General features: G+C 42.0%; 3 protein-coding genes across 3 annotated transcripts in view; 2 read left to right on the plus strand and 1 right to left on the minus strand.

Annotated features, from left to right (window-relative positions):
• CBY1 (chibby homolog 1 (Drosophila)) overlaps window positions 1-561 on the plus strand; it is a 4,572-nt gene extending 4,011 nt beyond the window's left edge. Inside the window, exon 4 of the mRNA XM_010005947.1 lies at window positions 481-561. Coding sequence (XP_010004249.1) covers window positions 481-561 — 81 coding nt within the window. The remainder of the gene's footprint in view (window positions 1-480) is intronic.
• A 455-nt stretch (window positions 562-1,016) lies between these two features.
• On the plus strand, window positions 1,017-10,543 carry TOMM22 (translocase of outer mitochondrial membrane 22 homolog (yeast)). The gene is made up of 3 exons (XM_010006054.1): window positions 1,017-1,084; window positions 9,893-10,006; window positions 10,465-10,543. Exons 1-3 carry the CDS (start codon window positions 1,017-1,019, stop codon window positions 10,541-10,543), a joined length of 261 nt encoding a protein of 86 aa, XP_010004356.1.
• Window positions 10,544-13,753: 3,210 nt separating this feature from the next.
• Window positions 13,754-19,473, minus strand: part of JOSD1 (Josephin domain containing 1) — a 6,474-nt gene continuing 754 nt past the window's right edge. The window contains exons 2-4 of the mRNA XM_010004053.1: window positions 15,495-15,623; window positions 15,196-15,390; window positions 13,754-13,853 (exon numbers count right to left, since the gene is read on the minus strand). Coding sequence (XP_010002355.1) covers window positions 13,754-13,853; window positions 15,196-15,390; window positions 15,495-15,623 — 424 coding nt within the window. The remainder of the gene's footprint in view (window positions 13,854-15,195; window positions 15,391-15,494; window positions 15,624-19,473) is intronic.

The following is a 19,473-nucleotide window of genomic DNA, read 5'->3' on the forward strand; positions in this document are numbered from 1 at the left end:
GAGCAAGGCATTTTTCTTGCCACTCTGGGCTCTGCCCTAACTGTGAAACTAAGCTATAGCCACCCTTTCTGGTCACAGGAGATGAAAGTTTCCTTCTGCTCTGACAAGTGGTGTGACATCTATTCAACATGTAAACCTATGGATGAAAGGATTCCCAAGCCCTAAATAAACTGAAATTCAGCCTTACCCAGAGATCACAGCTTTCATGCTTAAAATCTCAAAACGGTTTCAGTGAAATAGAAGACATGTGTGCCAAGACACGTGTGTCAGGTTGTGCCAAGAAACTGGAAAGAACTTCTGAGGCACAAATGCCTGGCTGCTTGCCCTGCCACAGCACAAGGTGCTTCTTTGAGGGGAGAGCCACCTCTGAGCCCTCTCAGTAACCTTCATGTCCTGCCACACATGTCCAAGGTGGCCAGTCTGGGGTTAGCCTGGTTGGAGGAGCAGCTCACCCATGTCATTGTCCACCGTGTGTTGCAGCTCTCCGAGACCACAGCTGAATCCCACCTGATGGAGAAGGAGCTGGAGAAGCTGAAGCTCCACAGCCAGAGGAGGAAGTGAAGAGCAAGAGGAGAGTGGAGGACAGGGGCAGGTGGCTCTGAGCCTGGGCCAGGCCAGGCCAGGGCCTCCTGGCTGTGATGGTACTTTGCATAGGTACTTTCTTCCCTGGGACCTTGAGTGACAAGGTGCCTCCAGCACCGCCTGGTGCTGCCGGTACGACACAACACTGTTAATTAATGCTCACGTCGTTTTTCGGAGCATTTTGCCTTGCCACGTTCCCTCCCCGCAGCCCAGCGGCTGGTCCCCTCTTTCCTAAGGCAGCCTGGCTGCCGGTGATAGAGATTTGCCTCCAGGGGGGACATCCCTGCGCTTGAAAACGCGGGGAGACCCCCACAACGCCCCAAGGTCTCTACCTGCAGGAGAGCCTGGGGGCTTGTACAGTGTCACCGCTTGCCTTTGGCCAGTAGGATGCTGGAGTTGCTTGTTCTCGAGGGTTTTTCCGCCGTTCCATAAACATGTGCATTTCAAACCGGATTCTGCGGCTGTTTGTCACGCAAAGGGTGATGCTGGGGGAGGGGGGGCGGTGGGACCGGGGGGACCCCAGGAGCGGGGAGGCGGGCGCTCCTCCCGCCGCCAGGGGTCGCTGCCTCCCTGCAGCCCTGCGGGGGCGCCGTGTCTTTCTTCATCTTCAGGAGACATTACTGACTTTCTCTACTGTTTTTTCCTTTCTTACTTCCCCATCAAGGTTGTTGTGACATACATACATTGACAAAGAAATACATGTTCTTATATAAAACTGGCTTTATATGCTTTAACTTCATTGACTTTCTGATGGAAATACCAGTGACTTGTGGAGGCATAAGGAGGATCAGGCCACAAGTACAGGTTGAAACACCTGTCATCATTATTATTTAATGCACAACCCTCCTGTAATTTGAGTATTTAAAAATTATCCTTACCCATATTTATAATGCTGAAACCTTTCAGTACCCTATGAGACCACTACAGTATTACAATGCCATGAAGTGTAGGGTATTTTGAACTGAGGAAGACTGCAAAAGAAATTTATTCAGAGTTTTTCTAAAGGAATGTGTTACCATTTGATTAAATTATACCCATCATTATTTAAAATATGCTTTGACAAGATCTTCCTTTTTTTTTCACAGTTTATGCATATAGAACAGAGTATAGTGTAGTACAATTCAAATACTTCTTTTTCCTAAAATGTAAGTGTAGGACATAGTTTTAAATACAGATTTTTTAATTTATTTTTTTACTGGTTTTTATAATTTAGATACTGTTTAATCTCCAAGTAAGAATATAAGCAAAAGAATGAAAAAAAAAAAAAAACCAACCAAAAACCCTAGTTCTTGAGAATCAAAGAAATCTTTTTGCTTAGAAGTGATAGAGCAAGAATGAGCTTCAGACACCAATATTCTTTGCTATTTTAATAATTAATTTTGATGAACACATTGTTGTCACTTCAGTGCATGAAGGAATGCTGGGTTTGCTAGATGTTTTCCATTAAAAGAAACTTATTAGATTCCAGTATCTGGTAGCTGCAATTCTTTCATATACAAAGCATATGTTAACTATTCAAATTGCTGGACATAGGTGAGGAAACAGAAGGCTCTCAAAACTTCAGTCTGTCTTTTGGCCAGAGGTGTAAAGTACCTGTGCTGCAGTTCAATTGTCAGTCTTTCTGACAGCAGGCAGTTCAGAAGAATCCTTACAACAGGTTATCTCCTGCTTAGTTCATGTCTTGGGCAGTTGCATCTGTTCTGTCATTATTTACAGTTCAAAACATGTTTTTTTAAAGTTGCTGGTGTCTTTCTGTATAGTGGCATGAACATACTTCTACTCATCCCAAGGAAGTAAGAAGACACCGTAATTTAATTCCTATTTAAGGAATTCCTTGTCATCCAGGAAACCATCTGAAAACAGACTATCAGGAAACTGCCATCTGCAAGACTACAGGGAGCAATTGTTTTCACAAGTCACAGTAACCTTGGTCAGAAACAAGATTTTAACACTAGAGTTACTAGTCCTTATGGAAGAGACTACCCATCCTAGCTATTATTTAACAGAAGACTGAAAAGCCTTGTTTTGGAGCTCTTCTTCTCCTTGCTCCACATAACAATACTCTTGTGACATTAATGTACTCTTTAGCATTGTGTAACATTGCATCCAACTTCACTGCTCGCTTACAGCCTGGCAGGACCACCCAAGGCAGATGTGCCTGGTACATAAACAGTTGGTGAGTTGATGGTCCTAAGAATAAAGATGTATCTACCACCCTACACTTGGTGCGTCGGACTGGAGAGCAGGAAGCACAGTGCTAGCCTTCTGGCTTCTCCTTTACACATGATCCTTCTGTTGCAAATGCATTCTTTTCATAGTCATGTCAAAGTTATCAGGGAAACAGCAACTGTAAAACATTTCCATGTCTTTGCTATGCACAGGGGTCTTGCACAGGGCCTCTGTCATCCCGAGTGCTCATCTGTGTTTTGATATGATGTAAACTCAGCAAGAAAGAAGCTGCTTTCACCAACAGACTTTGTGGATCTGAGGTCTTCATCATTGTCCAGAACCTCACACACTATAGATTTGTTAGTGGAACGCACACTTTCTACTGTAGCAACAAGGACATGGAATACATCGTTAAATACCAGCTGTGATGAGATACTTATTATTTCATATTACTGAAATAAAACAAAATACTAGTAACTTTGAAAATCTTTAGGAGCAAAATGCCTACATGCAGTTCCAGTTATTAGCCAGCTTTTTGAATGATAACTTCATTTGAATGCACGACGACTTAAGTTAGTTCACCTACTAATTTGCATGTCACTATCACTGTTTAACATCCCTTAGCTGGTCAAACAGCCCTGGCTCAGGCAGGACGTCACTGTTTAGAATCTCTTTCTTAACATTTTGAAAAGCCATTGCACAGTGTCTATGTATCAGTTTTTTTCTATAATTTGATAATATTTGATTAAAAAAAAAAAAAGTACATGTGTAATACTTCTAGATTTGAGTTCTTTTGAAACATCTTTCCACCTTTTGCAAAGATTACAATAGATTCCATGAGAAGTTCAGACTGAAAAAAGCAAATGAAAAACCCCAAGCACTAAAGCACAAAGCAGAGAAGAATTGCACTGACATGTGAAATGTGTTAAAATTCTTCTTTGAATCAGTCATTTAGACATACAAAGATAATGATGATGATTACGATGACAATAATTATAATCAACTAAAATTTAAATTCATCCATTTTCTTCTATGCAAATACCAATTATATTTCTTTTCTTTAAATTGAATGTGACCATTGAAAGTAGTTATTCTTGCAAATCTTCCTAATAATCTGCCTCAACATTTACAATGGCATAGCATTCTTCTGCAGAGGGGGAAGAAAACCTCTCTTTTCTGACTGAACTGAAGGCTTGATGGAAGGACCTATATATGCTTGATAAACTAAGTCATACAGCAGCCTGAGAACATGAGGAGCTATGGCCCAGCCCTGCCTTTCCTTTCCTTAACCAAACAGAGGAGGCAGAGCCACTCACAAGGTGCTAAGTAGGTACAAAAAAGGGGAATGAAGATCGGGCTCGAATTGGTTCTCTGTTAGGGTTTCTAAGTTGTTTTAGGCACACAGGAGAAGTGAAGTATAATGGCTCAATCTCTTCCTCCCTCCCCCTAGAGAGTCTGGGTGCAAAATTGCTCTGAGAGTGACAGCTGCCCTTCTAGGAACAGTCAGATGTTTGGGAACAATGAGTAATTCTGCTGTTGGAGAGATTACCATACCATAGAACTCTGTTGTATGTATCACATGGATCTATGGTGGCAACCATCTGCTGGCAACCACCGCGCCTCAATCTTACCCTGAAGAAGATTATGCTAAGACTAAAAGTCTCCTAATTAGTACTATGCATTATGATTTGCTACATTCAATCCTAAAATTCTTACTCAGGCTACAACCAGATTTGACCTCCTATTGTTTTCATTTTATACATTCTCACTGTAAGGATGCATAAGCTGGAGAACATCCTATTACCAAGGCAATGGTGTTGAAATTCAAGTTTCAGATATGCTAGAATGCTCAACTGATCATTCCCTGAAAACAGATTAAAATGCAAACATCTTCTAAAAAAAACATTAAATACTTTAATACAGCTGACCCACATAATGTTTACAGTAGAAACATTAATTTCCTAGATATACACAGTTTAATTAAAATTTAATAAGTACAATGTGAATGTCTTCTTTCCGTACAAGAAAAACTGACATTTAAACGGAGTGCACTATGTTTGGATTAATGAAAAATACATGTTAAATCTTAAGTGTTCTTTCTGAATTCTCAAAAGCATCACTCCATATAGTCTGGCACCAATTTACAACTTCTGAAAGAAAAACAAGACCTATTCTCATTTCTGTGAGGCAAGCAGAGCATAATTATGAGCCCATGCAGGGGGGTTGGAACTAGATGATCTTTAAGGTACCTTCCAACACAAACCAGTCTGTGATGATTTTATTATAATCTCATTTCAAATTTCTTTAAAACTTCAGTGGAGCACAATTGTCTCTCTCTGGCTTTAAAATCTTAAACAGAATATTTAAAATACAAAACCTTATTGAACTGTAATGTTTGAGGGAAATGCTTAATATGGAGGCTTTTGGTGTATGTGACTTTAGTAGATGTATTTGCTAGAAGAGGTGATCACACATACTCCTGTTTCTGATGAACAAGACTGATGGCTGTAGAAGCTGATGGTTTCTTCCTAGTCACAGCCCTTTACAACTACATTTTTTCCCAAACTCACCCTTCTACAAGTGGCAGATATTTTCATATCTACTGTTTCAGAGGGAAATAGAGTGAGAGGCTCTGGCAGCTCTTGCCCTGGCTGTATCTACCTCAGATAACGTCTGGAAGTTTTCACCACTGAGCTGCAAAGCCTGAACTACATCTCTGCTCTTGCTCAGAGCTCTCTGTGGAGCACCAACAGGCCCAGCATGTTGAAACTGAGGCAAATTCAGCCTCAAACACAGACTTTCTCAAAGTGGGAATGATGTTTGCTTCCTCATTTTTATTTACCTGCTTGTATAATTTAAAATGGAGTTGTTATACTTCAGTTTCTTAGCTCACCGTTATCACTTGCTTTACCTGAAAATTGGTCCCTCCCTGTTATTCACTCCTAACTTTTAGATGTCTCTTGGATACAGTTTCATTTTTGAATCCTTGGTGACAAGTGTCTTCACAAGAATCCAAGCTTGCCAGAACTCATTTGAGCTGAGGCCTTCACAGTCTTTTGTTTATGGTTTCTCTGGTGAAGTCTAGGTAAAAATACTATATATGAGACACATCAATTCACCTAGCTTGATGGGCTACTTTCAACCCTTTTAATTATATGATAATATTTATAGTGAGTTACCTAAAGAAGCTTTATCAGTTTCAGAACTTAAATTCTTGGCTTATCCTCTCTTTTCTTTTCAGCCATGTGTCATTTATGATTTTCAAGACTGGAGAATACTACTGTTTAAAAAGAATACTTAAGAATTGTGTACTTCTCATTCTCCTCAAGTAAGAAATCACAGCTTTCCACTCTGTCCTTGGGCTTTTTGCTTCATGTGCTATATTGTTCATCTTGCGGACCAACTGCTCTTTTTTTCAATATTTGTATGGGCAGATTTTTAAATACATATATACAGTGAAATGAGGTAACTACTTCTATCTCATGGTGAAAGTGATGCACACTTCACCTCAACATTAATTATTGTTTGGTAATCAATCAGAAAAGACCATACTGTAGAGGTTGAGCTTTGCATGGTAAAACTTGTGTCATGAAGTAGGAGTATGTCCTAATGGCTCAAGAATCCCTATTCATAAACTGGTAACAAGTCAAAAGAGGTGAATAAAATAAATGCAATATATAAAAGAACAGGAACATTTCCAGAGAAAAGAAATCACTTTCTTACAGAGGTACAGTCTCCAGATGTGTTGGAAAAGGGACATTTTTCCTAAACCCTGAGAAGACAAGTCTGAAAACCTTTTACTGTGCAATAAAAACTGCTTCAAGTAATTTTGCAAATGAAATATGGCAGTAACTGAATACCATTAGACACACTCACCCATACTTACTTGCACAACTTTATATAATCTTTGTGGTCCTATATATCAAATCAGTTTCTTTTGTCTTTCATTTACTGGCCATTTTTGAAAGATCATAATTGACCAAGACTCTTAGATGCTGGAATAGTTAGGACACACAGCATTCAGCTCTGCTTTGTAACTTTTCTGCTTTTCATAGTGGCATAATTTCAGTAATTCTTCCCGATTTATATTTATGTCACTGAGATCAAATCTTGTTCTAACAGTGTAATTTTCAGCAGATAAGTAGAAGACACTGGTTATTAAAAGTCTATTTTTAAAATGCCAGGTTAATCACTTAGAACATGTAATTAAGCAAAACAAACATATTTTGATACATATACAAAACATATATATTCTATGAGAGTTTATAATTTAAGTCCTCACTGGCACAGGAAAGTTTCATCTATGTCTGTCCAAATATGTTTAAGTTCTTTTGCTTGCTCTCTCTTGTAACTTACCCTGCCTAAGTCCACAGCATTTCCCAAGCACATATTTGGCTCTGGTATCAGCCTCTTGATGACACTAAGCAGCAACTGCCTGCTGCCCATTCCTATACATCTGCGGTGTGGATATTCCACACTTCAAAACTATCTTGACATTAGCAGAAGAAAGCATTTTTACAGATCATGCACGTGGCCATTTTATTGACCAATCTTGAATTTGGGAGTTCTAATACTTGGAAGAACTGTTCAAATTTTCATTCATAGAATGATGACACAATGGTGATAAATTGCATATTCTTTTATTCATTTGAATGGGATTAACTGGCAATCTATATATAGTGTAGAGTCTGAAATAAGAGTGTTTTAAAGTTATGTGCAAACTTCTGCCAGAAATACCACTGTGTCCTCTCAGAGACCCTGCAGATACAGTAAAGAACACATTCCACTCCACCGGGGGATTGAAGGAATCATCTAAAAAAGGAGCATGTTCCTTTAAAAATGTACTGCATATAAACCCAAAAAATTGTCACAAACTATATGAATGTGGGCAAAGAAGTTGTAGTCCTTTGCTTAAGTATATTGCCATTATTTCTATTTCAAAAATAGTTCACACCATTCTGTCTTTATCTCAGTAGTCCTAAAAAGTACACTTTTTTAATCAAGAAAAAAATATATGATGAATGAAAACTAGGAAGGTAAAAGGCTGTTTTATAAACATGCTTAAAAGCCTCAAGCCTACCCCCCCTGTATAAAAATACATAGTAATAATAATTCCTGTGCTCTACTGAATGATTTTAGCCAGTGATACAGGCAACTGAGACAAGTAATCTAAGCAAATAAAAACCTGAGCTGACACCATCTCTTGCATATAATGCACCAGTAACTTGGGTTTGGGGCAATGTCAGTCAAGATACAGTCTGATTCTACCTCTTGTAGTTCTCTGGGTCTCCAATTCCTAGAGTTTTCCTCCACATGTCTCTAAGAGACAAGCAATAAAACCTGCAGCAGATTAGTCATCATCCTGGAGTCATCAGCTATTTTAAGCATTACAGATTAGCCTGTAGCATTCCAAATAATTAAAATTTTGGGCTCCTGCAAAGACCATCTCCTTCATCCTGCACTTCTGGAGTTCTAGGAGGCCTATAAAACTCATAGGCAATTTCTCATGAAGCTGCAGTGGAGACTTTTTCCATATTCTGCCAGTCATACTGGGCAGAGCAGCCTGATAAAAGCTGTGATCCTGTTTTTTTCTCTTCTGTGCTTATTTTGTACAAGAAAAGTTCTGACTGCAGTGAGAGAACTACAGAATTTTTTGCAGGATGTCATTAATTAAAGATTGGAAAAATAGACTTCATGCCTTGTGTGCTTACAGAAGTCGAGTGAAATGTAATTATCTCTCCTCATCTCTCTAAACAATCCTATAATTTACTCACATCTTAGTAGTCAAAGGGCAACTTCCAAATTAGTTCCAGTGCTAAATCCATAAATATGGATTTAATTATTCAGGGTGTTTAAAATATGTTTAGTTCACTGATCTACCAAAGTCAAGCTTACTGTATCAAAGGAATATTCATACTATTCATGGGAATTAAGTGTGCACATACAATTGAAAATTTGCAGCTTAGTCTAATTCTGGTAATAAAGCACAAGTAATGAATTGTATGGGCATGACTGGGGCTGAGCACTGCAACTTGGGACAGGAAGAGAAAAGCATTCACATCGTGGTAACAAAGAAGAGTATCAGAGTTTATAAGAAATTTGGGAACATACGTTTTTTTCCCAAACATGCTTGAATGTGGCTGTTTCTGTAATTAATGAACAGTCCAGTCTGTGCATGCTTGAGTGACTGACAGCTGAGTAACAGCAAACTCTATATGACAGCCTTGCACAACTTCAGCAACACACAAACATTTTCTTGCTGCCTGAACTAATGAGCCATTTGGTTAGGATAAATCAGGTTACTCAGTAGATGTTTCAAGCAGCTAATAGGCCTGATCCTGCTGCTGATCCTTATTCACACTGGTACTCGAGTAGAATTGAATTCTGTATCCACTGAGGGAATGAGAATGAATCATGAGATTTCACACGTGAAGTCACTGCAGGATAAAGAGACTAAATAACTTTTTAAAACCCATCGTCGTAGTGAATATGAAGTATTTGCTGTTTGGTTTTAAAGGATGAAATTTGTGATCAAATTATCTGAGACTAGATAGTGACATAACTAGAAACTCTATCATTCTAATGCTGATTCTTCCTGATTTTCTCTTAGGCTTCAGTGTTTCTACCTGGGAAAATAAAAACTCGTCATTTATGGGCTTTTGCTAGGATTACTGTATTTCCAAAATCCATTTTAATAAAGTTAGAGATTAACTGTAGAGACTTGAAAATAACAAAGGTAGTTCTGTGGATATGTGAAAATCCAAAATAGAGTTATCAAGCCAAACCCCATCTTTTTATACAAGAGATATTTTGATTTAAATAAAAGTAGGGAAGTTGCTTATAGAAAAGAATATTTAGCACTGCTAAAAGTGGAATCTTTACATTGATCTTTGCCTATCATTCTGAATTGTTATTGCTAAAAATGCTGTATGAATCTTCTGCAATATACAGGATTGTGATTTCATAAAATATAGAATTCCAAATGTATTTAATACCAGTGATTAAAAAATTACTTTCAGCCTTGGATGGGTGGAGGTGGAGGGGCTTTTGTCTGAGGAGAGGGAACACGGGGAAAGCCTCGCACCTGCAAACAGCAGCTCAGGCACCGGTTCTCACTCCTCACGTGCTTTCTCCTCCTCAGATTCTCCAGGGCGGCTCTGTGGATCGGGACCACCTCCTTCATGATTCTGGTTCTTCCTGTTGTCTTTGAAACTGAAAAACTGCAGATGGAGCAACAGCAGCAGCTGCAGCAGCGACCGGGGAGGAGGGGGGCGACCCGCATGGCCCTCCAGCGTTGGCTTGGGGTGCCCTCACCTCCTCCTGGCTACCAGCTGTGGGAGGAGCTTGGGGAAGAGGAAGAGCAGGGTTTGTTACACATTGTGGTTCATGGTGTGTTGTGGGTCATCCCACCAGGTGCTCTGGTCAGATGTTTCAATGGGATCATCTTGCAATTCCCAGGAACAATCCCATGGAAAACACCACCTGCTAAAATATGCATTGAGGCACACGTGGGCTTAACACAGCAACATTCAAGCCTGCCCCATATGCATTTGGAGGGGGGTTGAGCATTAAACTTAGCTTTTGTGGCAGCAGGAGAATCCATATTGTAAGCGCTGTGGCTCTCTGTGGTGTCCTGCTGAGTGGCTGCAGAGGGGAGGGGACACAGGGCAGTCCCTCCATGTCCTTGCAACCCCTGAGCTGTCTCTTTTCCTTCCAGATCCTCCTTGGACCCAACACAGGGCTCTCAGGGGGAATGCCAGGGGGCCTGCCACCACTGTCAGGAAAAATCTAAGTTGTGGGAGCTGCGTTGGATTCATATCATGTGGGGAAGACTTTGAGATGATGATTTACTGAACTGTTGATTTGTTGGGTCAGGGCATTTTATTTTATTTTTCCCCATTGGTTTTTATTTTTGGTTCTCCTCTGGGACATTGACCTGTTCATAACGTGTGTGTGTGTGAGGGGGATGACCCCCCCCGCCTCTGGACCTGATGAGAGCTCCTGTCTGCATCCTCCCCCCATGTAGAAGTCGCGATTCTTTCCTTTTACCCAATCACTTTGCCAGAGCCCCTCACAGACGTGAACTGGGGGAGTTCCTCTTCCCGCCTCCTCGTGCCCCCTACGCAACCACCCCCGGGCACAGGCTCCGACCAGGAGCCAATGGACAGCGGTGGTGGGAGGAAGAGGGACCTTCCCAGCAGGTGAAGCAAAGGAAGGAGGGGTGTGGGGAACTGTACCCTGTGGAGAAGGGGAACGCTCCCTGGGAAGGTGCGCGTGTGCAAACACTTTGCCGGCAACTCGGAGTGTGTGCGAGTGGCGAGGGAGCGGCAGGCCGGGTCACATCTGCGCTGACCCTCTGCCTCGTAAAGTACAACTTCAGATACCTGCTGCAGATTCTTTTGTATTGAATATTAAATAAATCCAACCTGAGCAGTGTGGTTTTAATAGATGTCCTTTAGGGAGGCTCAGTTCTTCCGGAGCTGTTGGCGGCTTTGTGGGTGGAGACCCTTCCATTTCACACATGGTCTGGCTATGGGTGAAGGAGCAGACACATGTATGTCACCTTCAGGTGGCTGAGGCAGCTTTGCATGGCTTACAAGAGCACTCAGAGGTGATTCTGCCTCAGCACCACTCACCAACTGTTGAGGTTGATAACTCCAGATCATTTTGTAACCAAAGAAAAAAAAATTTATTTTTCCTTTACATACTTTGTTACAGAACAATTCAGCTGAACATACAGAAGTGATAGGACATTTATATGGAAATGTGTTGGTTGTTTTTTTTTTCCATTTTTAGTATTTGGTTAAACAAAATACATCTCTGTAAACAAACCCAAGACCAGGCTCTAACAAAACCAAACAAGCAAGAAAACAAACGGGGGTTCCCCACTCCCAAGTGGTGGGACTGGACGGGCTTGCCTCTCCAGGGGTGTGATTCTACGCTTTCCCTTTACCTGAGCAGCTGGATCACACTTGTTGCCCCTCCCCCAAGGAAAAGGTGCTGACACAGAAGGAGAGGAAAGTAGCCTCAAAATACTTTAAAACATCTTTGCATATTGTGCACTGATCCATTGGCTTGCAGTTCCCATGCTAACAGGGGTTCTCCAAAGTGCGACTTCAATCAGCATAGAAAACATTGCTGTTGAGATTTATTTTTCCCCTCTTGAAGAAATGGCTTCAAGTCAGGAGCAGGATGCCTGCAGGCTGTGCATCCTGCCTGTAAAGTGTTTCAAAACTCCTCCAGCTGGTATTGGTCAGTGGAATGTGTTACGAAATAGGACTTTTTATAGAAACATCAGGTCTTTAAAACCAAAGAGCCATTTGCCCTTGGCTGTGGGAGGCTGTGCTCAGAAGGCTGCAAAAAGGTGCTTGCCAGGTGCCCTGGGGTGGGTGAACAGCATAATCCTGTTGCCATGCAGCTTCTGTTCTCTTAGGAAGGTGCATGTGGTGGTCTCTCAGCTTTGAGCATCCACTTAGGCATTTGCAGAGCTCTCCAGAGAAAAATAACCAAAAGAAGTTATTACAACCCCTTCTTTTGCAAGCTCAGATGCCAGTAATGAGACTTGCCTGCACGATGGAGCAGGATCCTTCAAGCTCCTTCACATCCCAGAGATTGTGGCTGAACTGAGACCATCCTGCATATAAAAAAGAGGGAAGCAAACTGCAGCTTGCCCAGGAAGCGCTGAATGTTTCAAAGTCTCATCTAAATTCAGCATTTCCTCCTCCTGCTGTGGAAGGCATGACTGAGCTACAGCTTGCCCCAGGGACAGGGAAACAGCTGATAGAGATGCCTCTTAACATCTCCGTGCCTAGTCACTCTTCCCCATGGAAAGGAGAGGAGGAAAAAGCAATCTGTCCATTAATGGAATGTGGGTTGGCTAACACTAACAGGGAGGTTGGTTCAACTGCCAGGCCAGGGTCTCTCTAATGCTCAAAGGCTCTGGTGGACCCTCTGCACGTCCCACGTTACCAGACAGTAACTACAAAAAGGCCCAAACCTGACTATTATAAAAGCTTTCCTCCTCAGCAGATTTTTCCTTTGTAACTTTTTCTCTTTCTGGGACATTTTGCACGACATCTGTGACTGTGGGCTAGACTTCTGGAAACTACAAGGGAATGAATTCCTCTCAAAACCCCTTAAGTTTTATTCCTGTCTCCGAGTAGCCCCTGAACAACTGGGTGATCATGCAGAAAACCAAAATAGATACTAAAAAAAAAAAAGAAAAAACTCAATGTAGCACAAAGATACCCACACAGACCTCAGCCTCTCTGCAGTCCAGAAACTTGATACTCCTCAATTAGCCTGCGCTTGCTGTCTCCACGTAGCCTCAGCCAGCCACGTGCTGCCCAACAACCACTCAGCACATACGTAAATCCCTGGAGACACTGGGGAAGAATCCTCTAGCTACCCAACAAAGTTCTTGAAAGATGACGCTGTTTTTATTACTGTTTTCTCATTCCTGGCACAAACCATCCCTAGGAAGCAGAGGGTTGTGCTGAGCACCGTACCATTCCTAGTGTTTTAGAGTGTCCTGAGAGACCCTAAGGAGTTGCAAACATCTTCACAACGACTTGTTTTGGAGGGACAGACTTGTGAAGAGGCAGCAGTGTGCTCCTCCTCAGCAAGCCCTGGAGGGAGCAGTGTCCCATCATGCTACCTTGAACAATGTGTGAAAAAGGAAGCCAGAGGCTTCCAGACACCCGAGCCCCAAAGCCCAGTTTCAAAGAGCACAATGCCTTCCAGCAAGCTGAAGGACACACAGCTCATCTGCCTTCCCAACTGAAGTGATTGCCTTCCAGTTTCCTTCACTCTGCCCTCAGTTCTTCCCCACCCAACACCCCCAATGTCCTACACCGTTGCCCTATTGCACCAAGGAAGGAAGAGAAGAGCCTAACGAAGGAAGTTCCAGATGAGGAGAGTCAGGGCACCATTATCCAGGTTTCAGACATTGGGAATTCAGTAAAGGGGAAGAGCTGTAGGTGGAGGACAGAGTCACTCTGGGTCACACATCAGCTCTCCAGCTCTGATGTGCTTCCACCTCCTCTGGCACCACCAGCAGGAGTTCACAGTTCTTTCCTCTCAGCTGGTGTTTCAAAAATTTCCTGTCGTGAAGAGAAACAGCAATAAGCACTACTGAATGTAGAACTTCATCACCTTGTACAACTAAACGTAACTAACTCTACTAACATTACAAGAAACGGCTGGGAAGCCCACACATGCCATCTTTAGTTATTTTCTGACCAAAAAAAAAAAGAGCCCAAATATTAAACTTCATTCTACACACCTCTAAACTAGCAAGTTACTGCAGAATAAGATAAGCATGGCTTTAACCTCAGCAGAGAGGTCCATATTGTTCAGGGAGGTTGTGGATGCCTCATTCCTGAAAGTGTTTGAAACCAGGTTGGATGGGACTTAGAGCAACCTGGTCTAGTGGGATGTGTCTCTGCCCATGGCAGGGGGGTTCAAACTAGATGATCTTTAAGATCCCTTCCAACCCTAACCGTTCTATGATTCTATGATATAGATACCACTTTCCAATTTTCCAAGGTGACAAAAATAGAATTAACTATTAACTCCAGTAATTATGAAAGTCAAATCCATGTTTTCTCTGCTATCTTCTGTCCCACATTTCCAAAATTCATCATATCAGAAGCTCTTATTAATTGCTGCAGAACAGCACAACCAGGATAAAATCCACCAGAAGTTCTGCACACCAGTTCCAGAACTGCATTCCTTTATCGCAGAAGTTAACAAAAGGCTGACACTGATTTCACCAAGACATTATGGGCACGGTAGGCTCTGCAAATACTACTGGTATGCAAGCCCCGCCTCACAACATGTTTAACTGAGGCAACAAAGTTGCTAGCAGCCTTTAGAACAGGATGGAAAGGAACCTGAGGGGCAACTACAAAGTAATTACACCAACCATCTTGTGTTAAAATTGAAGAGTGGAGTCAAGCCAGAAGCGCTTCCATAGGCAGGTGACTCCCAGCAAGCAGCTGCCACTGCTGCCAGGAATAAGGCTGCACTTCTCATCTGGAAAGCCTTTTGCTGGGCACACATGCACATAGATCACTACTAAAGAGGCAAAGGGATGCTGATAGTCTCAGATTGGAGGAGAGGGCGAGGTACTGCACATCTGGTTGCAGGTGTCACTCACTAATACCAGACTTGGCCTCTACCTTCATCATTAGTGACAAAGCCAGGCATGTGAGACACAAAGTCAGGCTCTCCTGAGCTCAGGGATCACCACTGACAAAAGTGTTTCCTGAGCTTCCCACAAATGGAGTATAAATTTAAGTACAGACACAAGAACTTTATTGCTATTTCAGTAGCAATCTTTGCTACTGAAGGTGGACCATTGTTTCAACCACCAACGCAGGACAGATTCCCCACCTCCAACAGGGCAGGGTTGTAGGAGGAACAGGATATAAAGAATCCTACCTGAGCTCACTTTCACCTCCAATCCACTCTGGTGCCTTGAGTTTGGAGTCGAGGTTGTAGTAGGTGCCTCCCACCTCCCGGACACAGATCCAGTGCTGTCGCTTCAGGGGGAGCTTTAAGGGGCCCCAGCAAAGGCTGGAGGGCAGGTTCATGATGAAGCCCATCACATTAGACAGGGCAATGACATTAACATCCCTGAAAGAGTTCAGAAAGTAAGAGAGCAGTAAGGTTATATTCTGGCACTTTTAACTTTGTATTTTTCTTGTTTTCACAAACAGAATGACACAGCTGCTCAGTACCTGCGTTTGTCCCACCAAACTGCCTCATAGCCTTTGGTCTGAAGTGCTGCCATGATCACGTTCACATCATAGTTCCCATTTCCCAGCATGCTCTTCTTGTGGGGTGTCACCATGGTGTTGGGAGACAGCCTGCAAACAGAACAGGAGGCTGCTCTAGCCAGCATTTGTGGAACTGGTATTCCAAAATTGGAAGGGCCTACTTGCCACGTAACTCAGATGCCTATTGTCAGGTTTTTTGTGTTTAAACACAAAAGATCCCTTCCAATCCAAATTATTCCATAATTCCATTCCATGATTCCATTTTCCTTTATCACTCAACAAAGGGGCTGAGAGGGCTAAATAATGCATTAAGAGTAACTTTGATGTAAAAAGCCTCCAAAGATCCTCACTTTGCTGTGAAAGAGACCACAAAGGAGGAAGCTCTTTCCCCCCTGCCTTGAGCTGGCACTTCTGAAGGTTGCTTCCATTATTTTTTTGTACAATTCATGGTTGGACTAAATGCCAGTTTGCCACTTAGAACAATGGCTATCAAAGTTTCAAGAGTTCAACAGTCAACACCAGTCTTGAAGACTGGATAACAAGAGGCAGGACAGGTTGATTGCAGAAAAGGCTATTCTCCCCCAGTTCTCCCCACACTGGTAAATGAAAGAATTATTGAGACACGAAGCTGTGAAGATGCTTGGCTTCCAGAGCTTTCTAAAGCATTGCTGTCGCTAAAAGATAAAAAAATAATAATTTGTTGCTGTAGCTAACTGAGCAGCTAACTTTGTTGCAAACAACTCTTCAGCTTTAATCCGTAAACTTTCCTGGACATCACTTGTGTTACTACAGCATTTAAAAATCCAGAATTACAGTCCATGATGTTACACACAAAAATACAAGACAGCTTTGGCACAAATGCAGGTAAAGGATGCGAGGCATAAATCATGCACACATGTGGCAAAAAACCCAACAGAGACACTTTTGTTTTGTTTCCCTCCCCGCTCCTTCTCCCCTAAATTTTTTAAGGAGGGGAAACAACAAGGGGGTGAATTATTATGAAGGTGGCAGACAGGCTTTAACAGCTGGAAGAGCAAGCACAGGGGAAAACTGGGAGCAGAGAACAGAAAGGTCATGCAACACCAACCCAAAGAAAGTCAAGCCTGGGATCGGTCCCACTGTGAATTAGTAAGGACTCTGTTAGTTCTGCTGGCACAAGGTTCAGATGTTTCATATAATCCAAATATCTACATTTCCCCTGCCTCCCTCTCATGTCAACTCCATCCCCCCAAACTCCTGATGATCCTGCATGCTTTTCACTCAGCCTTTAGCACAGTGCAAGTTCTGCAGGCATATTTCACAAAACGCCTCAGCCCTTCTGCATTCCTCCTCTTTACAACATAAAGCATTTGAAAAGAAAGCAGTGGATTGAGCAGGAAGTTCCAGGCCAACCTAGGCCAGAGAGGCTACAGACAGGTAGTGTTTTGCATCAGCTGTGAAGTTTTCTTGCAGTGCAGAAGACCACAGCTGAACAGCCTGGGAAGTGACTTAATTACAGAAAGGCAAAGAGACCACAACAACATGGTAATAGGAAAAGATATTCAGGCTGTGAGTGACATTTTCAGAGAATCATGGTTTCCAGCCTCCAAAACTCCACTGTATTTCACTAATCACAGAGCTTGTCACAGCTCTTCCAGCATCTCCATAAAGCAAGATCACTTGGCTACAACTAATTCCTCAAGATCATTGCCTCAACCTATTAACTCTCCTGAGTGCCAATGAGCCAGGAAAGCCTTCCAATTAACAGAGCACGCTCGCACAAGCACCCTCTTGTGGCACTGTTTTCCAGAGAGGGAAGCTTATTTGAGAGCTGAAAGAACACATTTATCTTTGTACCTTCCCATTACTTTCGGAGCCGTAGGAGTGAGATTAAGAGACCAGCAGAGGTGACACTCAGAGAACTGGCATCCACAAGCAAACTTTGACCAAGAATTGCCTCAATGTCTCTACTCCCACACACCTAAATGGATTCCATTATTCAACAACTGAAGGACTCTGATTAGACAAGGAATTTTTAAGTTGATAGCCGAAAGTTTTTTTATCTAGACACTAAGCTGAGGAAGACTGACAAAGTTGGACAGAAATGCAGGTAATAATCCTCCCGAGCTTTCCAAGTCAGCAACTTTCACCAACTTGTTTGTCTTAACACAACGGGCTCCAAGATTCCTGTATGCTGTTGTCTTTCCTAATCAGGTCTCAATACACAAACTCCAGTGAAGCAAAGATATTTTGTTTGTATCTCCACTCAACATTTGAAACATGCAACCTTATTTCCTGCAGCAAAAGCCAGAGGAACATCAAATAGATATTTCTTGTGTTAGAAGAAAGGAGGAATGACTACAAAACCAGGGCTGGGACCAAGTTTTGGCATTCACTCAAGATGATAATCATCAGACCACCCTAGACTTATGCAACAGCATGCAACAAAAGGGAAACTAATGATTAAGCAATGTGGCTCAATCATTCTTCAAGAGATATCAAAGTTACAGAGAGCTTATTTGTGATTTTGTTGCCTTGTCAGCACAGAGTTTGAAAATCACACCTTGAAACATCTCTGTAGCTTATTAAAATATTCATCAGTCCTTTATCAACACACAGAATATTACTAGGCACAGGAAAGACACATAGAAAAGGCATGTATGCAGCGCAACTCAATCCACATTGCTTCAAGGCAAGTTGAAGAGCTAGACACAAGTAGTAACCCAACAGAGATGCAAAGGCAGTGGCAACCCTTATGCATAGCTTATAGCTCATACATTCCTGAGAGGAATTTCCATTAATATTTCCATACTACCATGGGGCTGAATCAATCCGTGTAACTTGATCAGAATATTAGGATGGAACAATACCAGCCGGGAATTAAAGACAAGTTCACCCTCCCAGGGCAAGAGCTCCAACAAGGTTAACATCCAAGCTCTTTCTGAGAGGTTTCATGCTGTACACTAATCCTCTCTCACCAAACCAAATGAAAGCCAACTAATTAGATCATCACAATCCTTCTACCACACGAACCTCCTTTGTTTGCTTCAGGCCAATAGCAATCCAGCTGTGATTCAGATTCTGACAATTGCTGCTCTAGAACAAAACCATAGCATCTTTACGCTGGACAAAGAGTGCGTTGAGCCTGCCCCATGCAGCAGCTCCACTTCACCAACAGGAATTTTATGTACAACGCTACCATAAATGGTGTTTCAATACAGAATTTGCTGTTGTCCATCACCAGTTTGTTTTTTGGTTTTGTTTTGGTTTTGGTTTGGTTTTTTGCGGGGTTTTTTTGCCAGAGTTCCACAAATCTGCCCATTTTCAGGACAACAACAGGCATGTATCTCCCTGCTCATCAGCACAGGGTACTGCTACCACCTTGCCCAACAGCACCTGCAAAACTGCTGCCATGAGGCGTGATTTCCTACCTGTCACAAGCACAAGATGCTGTCAACTGCTGGTAGCAGGTAGTAAAATGTCACTTACATGACATTCACAACATTTGCATATTAATTACCAGCAGAGTACCTTATTCCTATTTGATTACTTAGCTTCAGCAAGGAAAGGTCAACAAAATTTTCAAATGCACTCACAGAAAAATTTCCACAAAGCATCAAAACAACATCAAATAAAACCCTGAGCAAAATATGAATTATTGTACAGGCAACATTTATCCCAGTAAAACTCAAAAACGCTTTTATTAATGATCTGAAGCTGCTGAGAAACATTTAGCAATGCCACAGAAAATAGGGATCTAGCTACTGAAATTAAATCCAATTTGACAGAGTACACAGGGTCTTGGTCCACAGAAAATAAAAAAAAGCTTAATATTTGAAGAGCTTCATGTAACAGCTTGTAAAAGGAGTCGTTCATTTGGCAAAGCTCCTCATTTCCAAAAAACTTAGAAGTCTTGCAGTACTAAATCAGGAAGTTTTAACGATGACCCATTTGTCATTCC

This window comes from Chaetura pelagica, unplaced genomic scaffold, assembly GCF_000747805.2.
Source record: "Chaetura pelagica isolate M959 unplaced genomic scaffold, ChaPel_1.0 scaffold530, whole genome shotgun sequence".
In the NCBI taxonomy this organism is placed as follows: Eukaryota; Metazoa; Chordata; class Aves; order Apodiformes; family Apodidae; genus Chaetura; species Chaetura pelagica.